At 38.9% G+C, this 16621-nt stretch overlaps 1 protein-coding gene across 6 annotated transcripts in view; it reads right to left on the reverse strand.

Moving 5' to 3' along the window:
• PIGL (phosphatidylinositol glycan anchor biosynthesis class L) overlaps window positions 1-16621 on the reverse strand; it is a 110332-nt gene that overhangs the window by 90609 nt on the left and 3102 nt on the right. For all 6 annotated transcript variants that reach the window (XR_010318465.1, XR_010318464.1, XR_010318463.1 and 3 more), the window contains exon 2: window positions 11459-11558. Coding sequence is in view for 2 of the 6 variants with exons in the window: in XM_064271843.1 (XP_064127913.1) it covers window positions 11459-11558 (100 nt within the window). In the remaining 4 variants the exon portion in view is untranslated. The remainder of the gene's footprint in view (window positions 1-11458; window positions 11559-16621) is intronic.

A 16621-nucleotide genomic window follows, 5' to 3' on the forward strand; every position in this document is an offset into this window, starting at 1 on the left:
ATAAAATCTAAAACAATAAAGACCATGAAAGAAAAAATAGGGACAATGCTAGGAGCCCTACCACATGGCATAAACAGTATACAAGACATTACTAACAATGCACAAACACTAGAAGGGAAACTAGATAACTGGGAGCTTCTAAAAATCAAACACCTACGCTCATCCAAAGACTTCAACAAAAGAGTAAAAAGATTACCTATATACTGGGAAAACGTTTTTAGCTATGACATTTCTGATCAGAGTCTCATCTCTAAAATCTACATGATTTGGCAAAAACTCAGCTACAAAAAGACAAATAACACAATTAAAAAATGGGCAAAAGATATGAACAGGCACTTCACTAAAGAAGACATTCAGGCCACTAACAGATACATGAGGAAATGCTCATGATCTTTTTCCATTAGAGAAATGCAAATCAAAACCACAATGAGATTCCATTTCACTCCAACAAGGCTGGCATTAATCCAAAAAAACACAAAATAATAAATGTTGGAGAGGTTGTGGAGAGACTGGAACACTTACACACTGCTGGTGGGAATGTAAAATGGTACAACCACTTTGGAAATTGATTTGATGCTTCCTTAAAAAGCTAAAAATAGAACTACCATATGATCCAGCAATCCCACTCCTTGGAATATATCCTAGAGAAATAAGAGCATTTACACGAACAGATATATGCACACCCATGTTCATTTTAGCACTGTTTACAATAGCAAAAAGATGGAAGCGACTATGGTGGCCATGAATGGATAAATAAATTATGGTATATTCACAAAATGGAATACTATGCATCGATAAAGAACAATGATGAATCTGTGAAACATCTCATATCATGGAGGAATCTGGAAGGCATTATGCTGAGTGAAATAAAAAAAAAATTTTTTTTTTTTTGAGTGAAATTAGTCAGTTGGAAAACGACAAATATTGTATGAGACGACTATTACAAGAACTCAAGAAATAAACACAGAAGAAAATATTCTTTGATGGTTGAGGGTGGGGAGGGAGAAAAGGAGGGAGAGGGGCATTCACGAATTAGATAGTAGACAAGAACCATTTTAGGTGAAGGGAAAGAGAACACGCAATACAAGAGAGGTCAGCACAATTGGACTAAACTAAAAACAAAGAAGTTTCCTGAATACAACCGAATGCTTCGAAAGCCCAGAGCAACAGGGGCAGCGGTCTGGGGACCATGGTTTCAGGGAACATCTATGTCAATTGGCTTAGTAAAATCTATTAAGAAAACATTCTATATCCCACTTTGGAGAGTGGCGTCTGGGGTCTTAAATGCTAGGAAGCGGCCATCTAAGATGTTTCAATTGGTCTCAACCCACCTATAGCAAAGGAGAATGAAGAACACCAAAGAGACACAGAGATTGAATAGGCATGGTGAAAGAATACAACCCTGAAGCACACCTTTCCTAACTTTAAACCAATCAGTATCCCCTTGTTCTGTCCAAACAACTGCCTCCTTATCTATGTAAAGGTTCCTCATGAGCACAATTAAGTGTTCTGGAATTCCCGTTCTTCGCAATGTTATCCATAGTTTGTTATGATCCACACAGTTGGATGCCTTTGCATAGTCAATAAAACACAGGTAAACATCCTTCTGGTATTCACCGCTTTCAGCCAGGATCCAGCTGACATCAGCAATGATATCCCTGGTTCCACGTCCTCTTCTGAAACCGGCCTGAATTTCTGGCAGTTCCCCATTCATATACTGCTGCAGCTGTTTTTGAATGATCTTCAGCAAAATTTTGCTTGCGTGTGATATTAATGATATTGTTCTATAATTTCCCACATTCGGTTGGATCACCTTTATCGGGAATAGGCATAAATATGCGTCTGTTCCAGTCAGCTGGCCAGGAAGCTGTCTTCCATATTTCTTGGCATAGACGAGTTAGCACCTCCAGCACTGCATCTGTTTGTTGAAACATCTCAGTTGAAATTCCATCAATTCCTGGAGCCTTATTTTTCACCAATGCCTTCAGAGCAGCTTGTACTTCTTCCTTCAGTACCATCGGTTCTTGATCATATGCCACGTCTTGAAATGGCTGAACATCAACTAATTCTTTTTGGTATGACTGTGTATTCCTTCCATCTTCTTTTGATGCTTCCTGCGTCGTTTAATATTCTTCCCATGGAATCCTTCACTATTGCAACTCGAGGCTTCAATTTTTTCTTCAGTTCTTTCAGCTTCAGAAACGCTGAGTGTGTGTTCTTCCCTTTTGGCTTTCCATCTCCAGCTCTTTGCACATGTCATTATTATACTTTACGTTTTCTTCTCGAGACGCCCTTTGAAATCTGTTCAGTTCTTTTACTTCATCAACTCTTCCTTTTTCTTTAGCTGCTCGATGTTCGAGAGCAAGTTTCAGAGTTTCCTCTGACATCCATCTTGGTCTTTTCTTTCTCTCCTGTCTTTTCAATGAGCTCTAACTTTCTTCATGTATGATGTCCTTGGTGTCATTCCACGACTCATCTGGTCTTCATCCACTAGTCTTCAATGCCTCAAATCTATTCCTGAGATGGTCTCTAAATTCAGGTGGGATGTACTCAAGGTCATATTTTGGCTCTCGTGGATTTGCTCTGATTTTCTTCAGTTTCAGCTTGAACTTGCACATGTGCAATTGATGGTCTGTTCGACAGTCGGCCCCTGGCCTTGTTCTGACTCATGATATCGAGCTTTTCTGTCATCTCTGACGATAGCTAAAGTTACTCTTTACCAATTTACCATGCTGACCTTTTGAATACAGGAACAAATTGGTGACCTGCTCTCCTGCAGAAAGTCAGGATTGGTTCCTCCTTCTATTCCTCACTTCTCCCCAATCCCCACCCCAAGTGGCAAAATATTTAATGTCTGTAGACTCGAAGGCACTGGGTTTTTGGGTTAGGTATGCATCACTCTCACATTCCATTATGATTCAATAGCCTCCTCCAAGTGGCAGTAGCGGCAAAACATGAACATTTTATTCCAGCAGGGTTTGAAAACCATCAAGGCCCTAGTGTTTGAAATGCGTGCAGGTCAGGTCTTTCCACAGCATGCCTCAGGGTTCTCTGCTCAAGGAAAAGAGCCCCCCAGTTCTACAGGACTCCTATGGTCTTCTGCTCTCTGCAACTGAAAATAGTGGTAGGCTCAGATGAGGCAGAGGTAGCCCCTACACACAGTGAGTGGCAGCATGGAGGTAGAGGTCTTGTAGCCAGTGGAAGATAGCTGCTTGGCCATTGGCATGCTGTCCCCTGGATGCTGAGGCTCTCTCCCGTCCAACTGAGGCCTCCGTAGGCTTTCTTCTGTTTTTGAATCCTAGTGCTGCCATTCATTAAATGTGTAACCTCAGACAATTCTCTTAATTTCTTTGAGCATAGTTTCATGTGGAAAGAAAAAAAAGAGAATAATAAAACCTACTGTGTAGAGTTAGTCTAAGAATCAAATGAGATGACTTTGCGAAAGTATGTGTCAGGCATGGAGTACGTATAAAATACAATGGTTGGTGCGTATGCTCTGTAGCCAGACTCAGTTCAAATCCCAGCTCTACCACTTATTAGCTGGATGACCTTGGGGAAATTGCTCAACCTCTCACTATGCCTCAGTTTCCTTATCTGTAATGTGGGAAAAATAATTATTTAAGTAAGACATTTTATTTAGTAGTTTTTGTCACTGACAGGAATGGTTTAATACATATTTCCAATTACTATTATGAGCGGAGGCCTCTATAAAACTTCCGTCTTTCCTTTGTCCTTTTCATTCTTTTCTTTGACTCATCTGAATAACCTGAAGTAAACTGGCAAAGCTCCGCTTTTCTGGGTCATGAAACAATGAGATGCTGGAAGACTGGGGTTGCATGTTTTCCCTACATTTTCAAATTGGTTTCTTCTATTTATTTTTTTAACAAATTTACTATCCTTTCTACTGCAGCATTTTGACAGTAGAGGACTGTTGATGAAGCCGCTTGATCTGTACAGGATATATAAAAAAAAGGTAATAAATTAAGACAGATGACAAGAAAGTAAAAATCGTAATAAAAAAGAAGCCAACATCACTGGCTTGACTTCTGGTCTCACAACCCATATTTGGCCCTGAAAAAAACAATTTGCATCGCTGAGCCAAAGCAGACACTGCAGGGACAGGCGTCTGTGTGCAAACGGAGTTCCTGAGTAGAAGCCCATTAATATTAGTGAGAGAACGCATCAGAACATATACACAGGGTGGCATACTTAAAAAACAAATGAGCAAATCATTTCTTTCACAAATTGACTCAAAACCATACACCTTTCAAGGTTTACAGATAAGGAAATTTAGAAGCACAGTGATTAAGTAACTGGATTAGATTACACAGCTAATAACTGATAAAATTGGGGTTTCAATCTAGGCAGTCTGGTACTAGATCTGTGCATTTTAAAGCATATGGTGAAATCTGCTTGCACAGATAAATTCCCCCACCAGGATCCCAATAATTTTACTCTGAACCAAGTAAAATAAAAAATAAACTTAAACATTTAACTTCTTTCTTTGTAGAGCACTGAAAGAAATGAACAGGAGTTCTCCTCAAACCTGATACAATACACATGAATTCCCAATAACAATGCCTAATATGATAAAGAATATCTTTTTTAACCAAGAGCCAAATCACAGTTAATAGTTGTCTTAGTTATCCGTCCTGCTATAACAGAAATACAAGTGGGTGGCTTTAGCAAAAAGAATTTTATTTTCTCAGAATTTAGGAAGCTAGAAGCCTGAATTCAGGGTGCTGCCTCTGGGGGAAGTTTTTCTCTGTCAGCTCTGGAGGAAGGCCCTTTGAGCTTCTGCTCCTAGGTGACTCTCACGTGGTTTGGCATCTCTCATATCCCATCTCTGCTTCTTTTCCTTGCTTGTTTAATCTCTTTTAAATCTCAAAGAATGATTTAAGACATACCCTATACTAATCCTTTCTCATTGACATAACAAAGACAACCCATTGCCGAATGGATTTATAACCACAGGCATAGAGTTTAGGATTAACAACAGTATACTGGGGGGAATACAATTCAATCCATAACAACGGTAAAACACCAGATGTGTTCTCCATCAAATCATTAATATAGATAAGGTTGCTTCCTCTCACCACTATTACTCAACATAGTTCAAGAAATTCTAGTCGAAGCAATAACTGGAACTGAAAGAGGCCCATCCTGAAAAATGGAAGACTACTATCGGCAGATGATATAGCTGTTTACCTATAAAACTTAAGACAATCAACTGAAATACGGTTAGGCTTTTAAAAGAAGTTTCCTAAGTGGATGAATACAAAAGAAATACACATAAAAATCAATAAGTCTTCTATATACCAACAGTAAGTTCTTAGAAGATCTTTTAGAAAAAACTTTTGTTCACATCAATAAAAAATAAAACAAATAAAAATAATTCTAGCAATAATTGTTTAAGTCCTACAAGATGAAAACTACAAAAAGTCATAAAGTTTTATCTACTAATTGCCCATCCCGGAACCATTTAAAAATCATTGTAATACTTAAAGATTAGAAAAGTTTAAATATTTAATAGTTGGAGAATGTTAAATAAATTATGGTACATCCTTATGATAAAATCTTCGCAATCATAAAGACTTTTAAGGGTCATTTGATGACATGGGAAAATGCTAAAACTACTCTCTGGTGAAAAAAAGCAGGTTATAAAATTGTCTATACCCAAACTGGAACAGTAGAGAACAGAGGACACCCTTAGACTATAGTCCTGAGACACTCTTTAAACCTAGAACTGAGCCTATCCCCTGAGATCACCTTTAATCGAAGGTAGAGTGACACACAAAATAAAGGATATTACCCGTAAGATGAGTGCTGTACTTAAAAACCATCAATATCAGACCAAAAACAAAGATAAGGAGCAGGGAAAGTAGAGTACTGGAAATGGACCACAATTGAAGAGAATGTTGACACATTGTGATAAATGTAACTGAAGTCACTAAATTTATGGAGAAATTGTCAAATGGGAACCTAATGGGTAAATTTTATCAAAAACTCAATAAAATTATTTAAAAAATAGCAAAACTGTCTATACCATCTCTTAGGGATTGAATTGTATCCCTTCAAATATGTATGTTAATCCTAACTACTGTATCTGTGGTTACAGTCCTATTTGGGAACAGGTTTTCTTTGCTATGTTAATGAGGCAGTATTAGCATAGGGCATGACTGAAGTCAATCTCTTTTGAGATATAAGAACAGATTGAGCAAGCAATCAAGCAAGTAAGCAGAGTTGGGGGAAGACAGATACAATACCAAGGAACCCAGAACATGCTGAGAAGAGCCAAGGACCTTCCCCCATAGCCGACAGAGACAGAAAGCCTTCCCCTAGAGATGGTACCCTGAATTTGGAGTTCTAGCCTCCTGAACTGTGAGAAAATAAATTTGTTTGTTAAAGCCAACCACTTATGGCATTTCTTTACCGCAGCACTAGATAACAAAGACACCATCTGATGCTAGTTTTGTTCCACACTGGTGTTCTCTGGGCAGGTGATTCCCATCCACAACCCACGTACCCCCCGCCCTTCTGTTGACATGACACCAAACTTCCAGTTCTTCTCATTATTGTCTGCCATTTTCTCTTCCTCTAATTCATCCCTGGTCTCCTACTCTCTATCACTCCAGCTGATCCATGGGCAATTTCATCCACTCCAGTGATTTTAATCCTCCCATATAATAAAATCTCCGTATCTGTTCTCGCCTCATAACCCAATTCTCCTCTTTTGTACACTATCCTACCTAATCTTTATCCACTAGATAAAATCTATAATTTCCATTATCTAAAATTTCTTCTGTTCCTTCATCTCACCACATCTCTAAATAGTCATTAACCCTGCCATTTCAACCTCTTGAATAACATTTGAATTCATTCCCTCATCTCCATCTCAGATACTGCTGCCCTAAGTTGAGACATTTTCCTTCCACCCGGACAATTGCAATAGACTAACTGGTCTACAGTCTTAAGTCTTTAATCCATTCTACCGTCAGAGTGATCATTCAAAAGCACAAGAAGATTACTGCTTTCCAGTATTTATAGTTTGTTTCTACGTGATATCATGAAGGTTCACACAGGAAAAAAACTCATGTTCTGCCAGGGCTAATTCATTCACATCTCACCTGAACTTTCACCTTGCTTTTCCACTGCAAAAAAACAAAACAAAAAGCTAAAGCAGATGATGAAATGAAAAAGCAAACTCAGGGACCATGACTTAGCTCATGGACAATGCATGGAACTAATCCAAGCCTAACAACCATTGGACTTTGCTCACCAAAGTGGTCTTAGTCAGCTTAGAGTCATTAAGAGCTTCTTCCCATTCCCAGGCTTTGCTGTGGGTGTCCTAAAGGCACTAGGTAGTTTTCTACGTGCTACCCAGATAACCCATTTTGTCTTTTTGAATATTTTCCTTTGTTTAACCTATCATTTGTCCTTTGCTTTGACTTGATATTTGAAATACATTTCCTTGTTCTGTATCCCTGGGACCTCTGCCTAGTCAAACCTCCTAGGCTCTCACTAACCTAACAGAACCAAAACCAGAAGCCTATAGTGATATGCGAAGTATATATAAAGCATACAGGCTTTGCAACACAGCGAGACACAATTGGTTGTTTTTTGTTTTGTTTTAATTCACTGGGCTAGAAGGAACATTTAAATTGGGCACCAATTTATATGAAGACCTTTGTAGAATATATCTCTGCTTAATTAAATGAAATATCCTGATCGTTACTTTCCCTTTCTTGAGAACCTGATGCATTATATCAGTTTCATACTAGGTTTAATACAGATACGCCTTCTGAGGTTACTAAGTACATACGGCTATTCCTTAAATAATTGGTCCCACCTTATCATGTTTCTTTAGTCTGCTTTTTATTTTTGGCCTCCTCTTTTGCTATTATTTTCTGCCTATAGCCTTTCCCAGAACTCCTCTTTGTTCTTACACTAAAAAGGCTGAAAATACTAGATACTGGCCTTCCCAGTGTCTAGTTGCTACAGTGGTTGGAAAGGACCTTCCCCCATAACCTTCAGAGACAGAAAGGAAGTGGAGGTGGTGGTGAGCACTCAGGGCAGGAGACATGAGAGGAAGTCTACTGGGGACTTCCGGCTTTCCTCTGTGATAGAAAGAGCTGTCCGGAAGGAAATACCCTCTTCTTGGCAGGACACAGTTATGTTTGCATGTGACATCTGGGAGTGCTGCAACAGGGAATGTATGCTGACATGATAAAAATGGCCATTAGAAAGATGGCAAGTATTTGGGTCTTTGATGATGTAGTGGAGTCAACCTGGGACCATCTTGCTTGTAGATAACTTCATCTGTGAGAGGGCAAATCTTATTGCTGAACCCACCTAAGTGGATCTGAGGCTTTATAACATCCCCCTGAAAATTTACTCATTTGTAATTTATTAAACTCATTCATCTGCTTGTACCAGTAACTTTTGTCATTTGTCTAATAATACACTGGCTCTAATCTTCCACGGGTAAAAAACAAACAAAACCCCAAAACAAAAACAAACTGAGAACAAATTCAATGGAATGATATATAAAATTAGAATAAACAAGAGGTGAGAGAGGGCAGTGGGTACCTTCTTTGCATACAGACTTGGTGACCTTTATTTTGGAAGTTATTTCTTGGACCTTAGCTGAGTATCTAGAATCTAGACAACAGAAACCAATTACTAGACAGGTGAGCTATGTCTTCCCTTCTAGACTTCCCCTGACATGTCCTAGAATACAAGGTAAACAGTTTAAGTGAAGTAACCAGCTTATCTTGAAAATTGGTGAGTCTTTACTTACTTGTAGGTAGTGACACTATCCTACCTGGGGTCCTGGACGTGACTAGATATAGATTCCTTCTTTCCCTAGTACTTCTGTAAGAATTCTGTTTTCTAGGAATGAATTGAAAACTTCAGCAAAATTATTCCTTTGGCCTTTTATGTGTATCAAGGGTATTGCGGTTTTTCTTTGTACATACTAAAAAGAACTTCTCTTCATCGTGTTTTAAAGTTATACTATCACCTTGCATATTACTCAATAATAGAAGAGAAAAGCCTCAAAAAAGGAAGCAAGTACAAACTAATTTGTAATAAACCTCAAAAGCTAGGTTGCTGGTGAAGAGGAGATTTTTAACTCCAAAAGGTAACGAAACTCAGAGGGCAAATAAACCCTGGTTGCTGTTATAAAAATCTCTGGTTTTCTTTTTTAATTGAAGAAGGAAGTCAGTAACAATACAGTCAAATATATCTAATAGTAGGAGAAAATAGTAGGAGAAAAGATATGTGGTATGGTACTTCAATTTTTTTTTATTATAAACATTTTCCAATAAAGAGGAAAGTTAAAAGAATAGTTTAATCAACACTTATGTACCTTCGATGGAGGTTCAGGTTGTTAATATTTGGCACTTGCTTATTCTATATATGAACGTATTTTTGTCTGAAGTAAATTGTAGATATCACGGTTAGAGTCACATCATATTTAGTCTTGGTCTTCAATATCTGCTGCTAAGTGTATATGATAAAAGCTTTTTCCCATTTATGTTTTATTAAATTCTTAAAAAGATTAAAGAAGCAAATGAGTAATTATGTTAGTGTTGTTAGCAAAATTTTCAGAGAAAGAAGAAATAAAATTGTAAAGATCAAAGACATCAAACAAAACACCTGAAATACTAACTTTGAATTATAACCATCAGTATATATTCTTGATTTTTTCTCTTAGGGAAAAAAAAAAAAATATATATATATACATATATATATATACGTACATATGTATCCTAGTTCTGTCCACTATAAAGGTCAAGTACAATGAGAAATAGTAACACTGTGGCAATGAACACTCCTACTGCCCTGGTTATGTTCTCTAAATACCATTCTCTCCTAAGAGAAACCAAGGCTCCTTGGAGGAATGGCTGATTCCAGGACTGGAGCAGGAAAGAGTACAGATGGTATGGAAAATCTCGTTCTCAAAGCAAGGAAACCATAAAAGACTAAAGAGGTCATATTAAAAGAACATACAAACCAACAGGAAAAGGCTTCCACTGGCCAAAGATGAAACAATTTGAGCATCAAAGAAAATAATGACTGAAATGGAAACACTGAATATATAAAAACACCTAAGTTCCCAATGAAATTAAAAAACCTGACCCCTTACTCCCTACCCTAAGAAATAAACAATGTATGGACAACTATTGGAGGTAATCAGGGTATCAACAGTTAATTCTGAAAGTGGTAATTAAAGGGAAAGAATTAGCATTTATCCTGTCTTTTTGGTTCAAATTATATAACAGGAATGAAATAGCCCTAGTCAATAGGGAAAGTTCTGCTTTGCCAGAACGAGTATAGAACGTGTGAGAGAATTAGAAACTTGCCATTTTGCAACATCTAGTTAATTAATGATTCAGCTAAAGATCATGAAAATATTACATGAAAGGCTGACGGGGGTCTTTAAAAAGAAACAGCAAGCCGTTTTCACCTGAACTCACTGATTAGTGTAAGAATCACTGTAGGTGATACAGCCAGACAGTATGTACCTCTTAGTATGATGCCATATGACAAAGTATATACCACGAAGTATCTCTTAGTATGACGCCATATGACACAGTATATACCATGAAGTATTCTTGTTCACAAACTTACACTTAAATCTAATGAAGCTTTTCCATTTAATTTCTAGTTTACAAGAAATATAGAGGATAAAAGAACAACTTAAGACAATACCATGAGGAAGCAGACAGAGAAATCCAGAATGCAGGATGTTCTTTATAAGAACTACACATTCAGTGGCATGGTGGCAGGAGGAGGGAGGAACTAAACACACAATATCAACCAACTATAATGTTTAGATTCTGATTTGGACAAATAAACTGTAAAAAGATATTTTTGAGCTAATTGGAAAAATTCCAATATCAGCTGGGTATTGAATGATACCAAGGAATTACTGCTAATTTTGTTAGATGTGATAATAATGGCATTGTGGCTATACGAAAAAATGCCCATCTCCTTAAGAGAGGCAAACCTAAGGATATAAAAAAAAAAAGGGTATAAGGGTGAAATAATCTGTTGACTGGGGTTTTCTTTAAAATACTTCACACACACACACACACACACACACGGAGGCAAGAGGGGAAAGATGAAGCAAGTACAACAAAGTTTTGATAATTGTTGGGTTTAGGTAATAGGCGTACAGGGTTCATGACACTGTTGCCTATACTTTTGCATATTTTTGACAATTTTTAGAGTAAACTTTAAAGATTAAAGTAGCTATCTCAAGACACAAAATGTGAACAGATGTTGATAACATTTGCATTACACTGTTATTTAAAAACAAACGTGAAACTATTTTAAGTAGACCTCCCAAATCAGATATTCTTACCCACCTACATAAATTTTTTGCGTCTTTTGAGTGTACCACTGCATATGTATTGCCAATGAATTTCAACATTGTTAAAAGAGAAATTACCTGTTGTCAATAATCATTACACTGGAGGATGGGATCCCCAAAACACCACAGCTCTGCAGAAGTTCTTTCTTACGAATCTCTCCTTGACTGTAGTAATTTCCTGAGGATAACAAAAATATAGTGATAGGTTTCTTTAACAGAGAAGGCCTAGCTATTATTACTCATTCTTACCCAATCTTGTTTAATAAAGGATTTAAGCTAAATCTATAGCTATGATAAAAAGGTGAAGAAAATACAACACTAAGGTTACTTATCAGGTACTATTGTGGGACTACTGGTGGCACAATTCTTTTGAATCACAATTTACAATTCTTCCCCATATGTGTATCTATATATATCTATGTGCATTTAAGCCCCATGGTAGAGGCAGCATGGTATGAGGCCAAGAGTACCAGCTTTGGGATTCAATAGATGTAGAATATTGGCCTTTGTATAGCCACTTAGAACAAGTGGGGTACCTGGATACACTTAGCTTGGGCCACTTTAAGTTGACAGTCCTCAAATATCTGTTTAGCATTTATTTAAAGAAGAGGCTGCTACTCTTGGGTATTCTAGAAAAATTTGCAGGCCTTAAATTGACTCGACGGCACTGGGTTATTCAGGAAAACATTCTCCTTCAAAGAGTTTAGCCAACAGTTACCACAGCCTGCTCCTAAGGGGTCTCCACCATACCAGCATCCCAAGTAGTTTATTTATTCTTTATTTTCCCAACACATAGGCTACAATCCTTAAGAACAGTGCTGGTAAATACAACTCCTCTGTATCCTTAGAAATAACATGCAGTGAAGTTTGGTAACACTTAAATAGCACTTATGAGAAATTGTCTAGCTAATGTACCCCTTAATTAAACTCTCGAGCAAATAATTGCACGTGTAATTTGTGCAAGTTACTTTTTTTTCTGAGCCACAGTTTCTTCACCTATAAAGTGAGGATAATGGCCATCTCATGAGGCTTGCCTGAGGAGTATCTGAGATAATACAGGTAGTCCCTGAACGATGGGGTTCCGTTCTGACGACTCCAACTCCATCGTAAGTTGGTTCTGACTTAAGGTGAAAGCCTCATTTTTTTTGGTTTTCACTATTATTGCCTTTTATAATCAGTATCTTTATAAACCATAACACTGAACAACTGCAAGTGAACGCCTGAGAATGATAACATCAGCAAATTACGCAATGCATCACTATATTTAGTACATATTACTATGATAAGATGTAAAAACAAACAAACACAAACACACGGTTGAAAGTGCAGTTGATTATAACTCGAATTTGTTGTGAGCTGGGGACTACCTGTACATATCAAAGCACCTAGTCCAATGCCTTACACACAATATACTGTTAAGTTTTCTCTTTTCCTGAAATCTCTTTCATTACCTCCCCCTTCTCTTCTTCCTTTCTGCCTGAATTATGACCCATCTTCATAGTCTAGATCAAATGTCACTTCCTCTGGGAAGTCTTCTATTTCCCCTGGCAAGTAGTCATTTCCAGTGTTCTGCTCATAAACTTTTCTCCATGATCAGATTATTAATTCCTAAATGTTATTAACCTTAAAAGTGACACCTTTGCTTTTTAACATTTTAAAGGGGTCTTTTGCAGAAGATCTGCCCAATGCAATACGTTATTTGATTTCCTGACTGCTGCTTCCATGAGCGTTGATCGTGGATCCAAGTAAAGTGAAATCCTTGACAACCTCAATACTTTCTCCATTTATTGTGACGTTGCTTATTGGTCCAGTTGTGAGATTTCTGGTTTCTTTATGTTGAGGTGTAATCAATATTGAAGGCTGTGGTCTTTGATCTTCATCAGTAAGTGCTTCAAGTCCTCTTCATTGCCAGCAAGCAGGGCTCTGTCATCTGCATACTGCAGGTTGTTAATCAATCTTCCACCAATCTTGATATGTTTTTCTTCATATAGTCCAGGCTCTCAGATTATTTGCTCAACATACAGACTGAATAAGTACAGTGAAAGGATGGATACACCCGAATGGATGTTATGCGGCACGTGACTGTACAGTTATTTTTGTGATGGACATTTTAGGCTCATCAGAAATCCACATACACCCCCATCTCCCACTTTGCTTCAAGGTTACTTGATCTTTGGTGATATATGAAGAGTCTGATGTAAATGGGCAATCCAATTCCCAAATTTAGAAGCTATGCACATCAGTCTATGATTACAGTTGTGAGATACCACATAGAATTGAGGCTAATGTGTTTATGGAGCTAGTTTTATTGCTTTGTATTTGGATTAAGGAACTTAGCACAGGTTAGAGAGTCAAACTCTACGAACATTTAAAATTTTTTCATCAAGTTTGGTAAACACGTAGGCATTTTAACAGAATGCATGCCTGAGGTCCTTTAGTAGCTCTGCACTGACACCCTTTAGAACAGTATCCAAGAGCATTAGAACTTCTATTTTTTAATTTTGTAATGATTTATACTGTACATATTAGTTCAGTGGTTTATGTACTGAATATATTTATTTATTTAACGGTAGTACACACTCAAAATTTTTTACCAATAGGAGAATGTGACCAAAAAAGTTTGGAGATCGTTATTCTAGAAAACCGAAAATAAATGGGATTAATGTAGATTTGTTTATATAGAACTGTTACTTTATATGTATACATACGTGTGTGTATAAGGTCATGCGTAATTCTATGCTCAGTGAAGCCTTCTGATAATAACACTTCTCAGTCATAATGATTTTTAATAGAAATTCAAGTCACTTCATGAAGTCCCAAATTTATACAACACAATGTATAAACGGAGGCATTTTTATTTTACTTAAAAATTTTTAAGTTTTATTCATTTATCCCAAATAGGGAACAGATTTACATGATTAAAAATCAAAAGTAATGAAACCATATATAGCAAAAAAACATAAACCCTTCCTTCCACTAGTCCTTTAGTTATCTGTTTCCTACTTTGGAAGTTGTAATTTGTTAGAAGGAGAAATGGCTGGGAAGTAAGCACCATGTCCCAGTACCGGACCTTCTACTAACTGTATAAGAATTTGGAGAAATTCCTTAAATTCCTGGGTTTGAGTTTCCTCAACTACAAAATGTGAGAGTTTAAGTTCTGTATCAGTTAGAGTCTATCCAGGATAACAGAAATCATATTGAGAATTTACGATAGCAAGAATTTAACGCAGGATTTCTTACATAACTGATGGAGGATCTCGGTGCAAAAGAGGGGAACAGTGAAGTGCCTCAGAGGTCAGTGACAGCAAGAAGTCACTACCGACTGTAGGTTGGAGAGATAAAGGGAAGAGGCAGTGTTACTGGTGCCCAGAGGCCTGGTTTTCCCAAAAGAAGCTGAAAAGGTAGGGCTGAGATGGCAGAATAGTCAGACACTTCCTGTCGTCCCTCTTACAACAAAGATCTGAAAACACCAGTCAATCAATTATACATGACAACCTAGGAGCCCTGATCATCAAAGACAAAGCTGAAGAGTTGGGCTGAGCAGCACGGGGAAGGAGAGACAGCTCAAAAGCAGTGAAGAAGTGCCATTCTCAAGGTTGCTGGCACCCTGCTGGATGGCTTGGCCGAGGCACATGGGCTGAGGTGAGCGGTTCTGGACAAGTCTCACCACAACAGGGGAGGCCAAGTGGCAGTGAGTCTGCACACGCCTCTGAAGCCAGGTAGAAGCAGCGAAGACCCTGCAAAAAAGTTAAGTGCAAGCATCTAATCTACTGTGCAGGGGCAAAATAACCCGCCCCCCGCCCCCCGCAGTGTTTCACAGCAGAGAAATGCTTCCTTTCCCTTGCCCACCCTACATCCCACTCTGCTTGGACCTGACACCAGTCCAGCAGTATTCAACAACTGTCACGCCCCCTAAGCTGGAACTCAGGGTTATCAGCACCCACACCAGCCACAGCTTAAAAAAAAATGCCACGCCCCCTAAGCCAGGAACTCCCTTGGGTCAGAAGACCCTGTCCTTTCGTCTAGCCGCTGGCATAAGAGGTCCACAGACTTGTAGCACCCTTTACCCCTGCCTAGACCTGTGTGGGCTGATTCAATACCACATGCCCTCATTAGCATAAAATAGTAGGCCACACACCTGAAGCTCACTGTAGACTGCAGGAGCCAAGGGGGAACTGCAGATTTGTGACATCTGACACTGCACTAACCCTTAAGCAGGGACCTTGCCCACCCACATCAGGGGCCTGACGGCTGACAGTAGTACCTACTCCATCTAGCGACCCATGACAGGGGGCTGAGAAAAAGTGGTGCCTCCCAGTCCCTTTGGCCAACAGCACTGGGCACCCAAGGATCGGCTGCAACACCTCTCCACTACCCGCTCTAAGAGACGGGGACACACCCTCTAACCAGCCCCGACCCCGCCCCCTGCCGGCAGGCCCCTGCCTGGCTCTGCACAGAGCCCCCTACTGCAGCCAGATACCTGCGCCTGCTCTAACACCCCTATGCAGCCCTGCCCGTCTAGGACTGTAGGTAAGAGTCTGCACCACACACTCGGTGACTGACAACCTGGGCACCTGTGCTGCACCCACACATGAAAAGTGAACAGCTGCTCTAACCACCTGGTGACAGGATGTGAGAGCTTCAAAGATGCCAATAACCAAAGCAGCTCACCCACCCAGCCTACTTGGGCATATCAAAACAAAACAAAAAGCTAGGACACAGTAAACAACATACAATAAATAAATACAGTAACTTATTGATGGCTCCGAGACAACAGACAATATCAAATCACATAAAGAAGCAGGTCAAGAAGGCTCCAGCAAACGACCAAAATAAAGAACCTAAACATGTGAGATAAAAAGCAACAATGTTTTAAAATACATGGCTGATTTGGCAGGAAAGTAAGGCCTATATTTGGAGGCCTGAAACAATTGGTAAGTGTGAATCCAGGGTTGCTCGACTCAAAACACAACCAAAAAAAGAAAAACCTACATCTGTTGCCGTTTAGTCAATTCTGACTTATAGTGACCCTATAGGACAGAGTAGAACTGCTCCCGTAGAGCTTCCAAGGAGTGCCTCGTGGATTTGAACTGCTGACCATTTGGTTAGCAACCATAGCTGTTAACCACTAAGCCAGCAGGGTTTCCTCAACGAAAACAGGTTCTGTTTTTTCACGGTAGAGCTAAAGCCAGGGCACCTTGAGAGCATCTTCTATCCCTGGCAGCCTAAAGCAAGGGGAAC

The sequence above is a fragment of the Loxodonta africana genome, chromosome 18 (assembly GCF_030014295.1).
Source record: "Loxodonta africana isolate mLoxAfr1 chromosome 18, mLoxAfr1.hap2, whole genome shotgun sequence".
In the NCBI taxonomy this organism is placed as follows: Eukaryota; Metazoa; Chordata; class Mammalia; order Proboscidea; family Elephantidae; genus Loxodonta; species Loxodonta africana.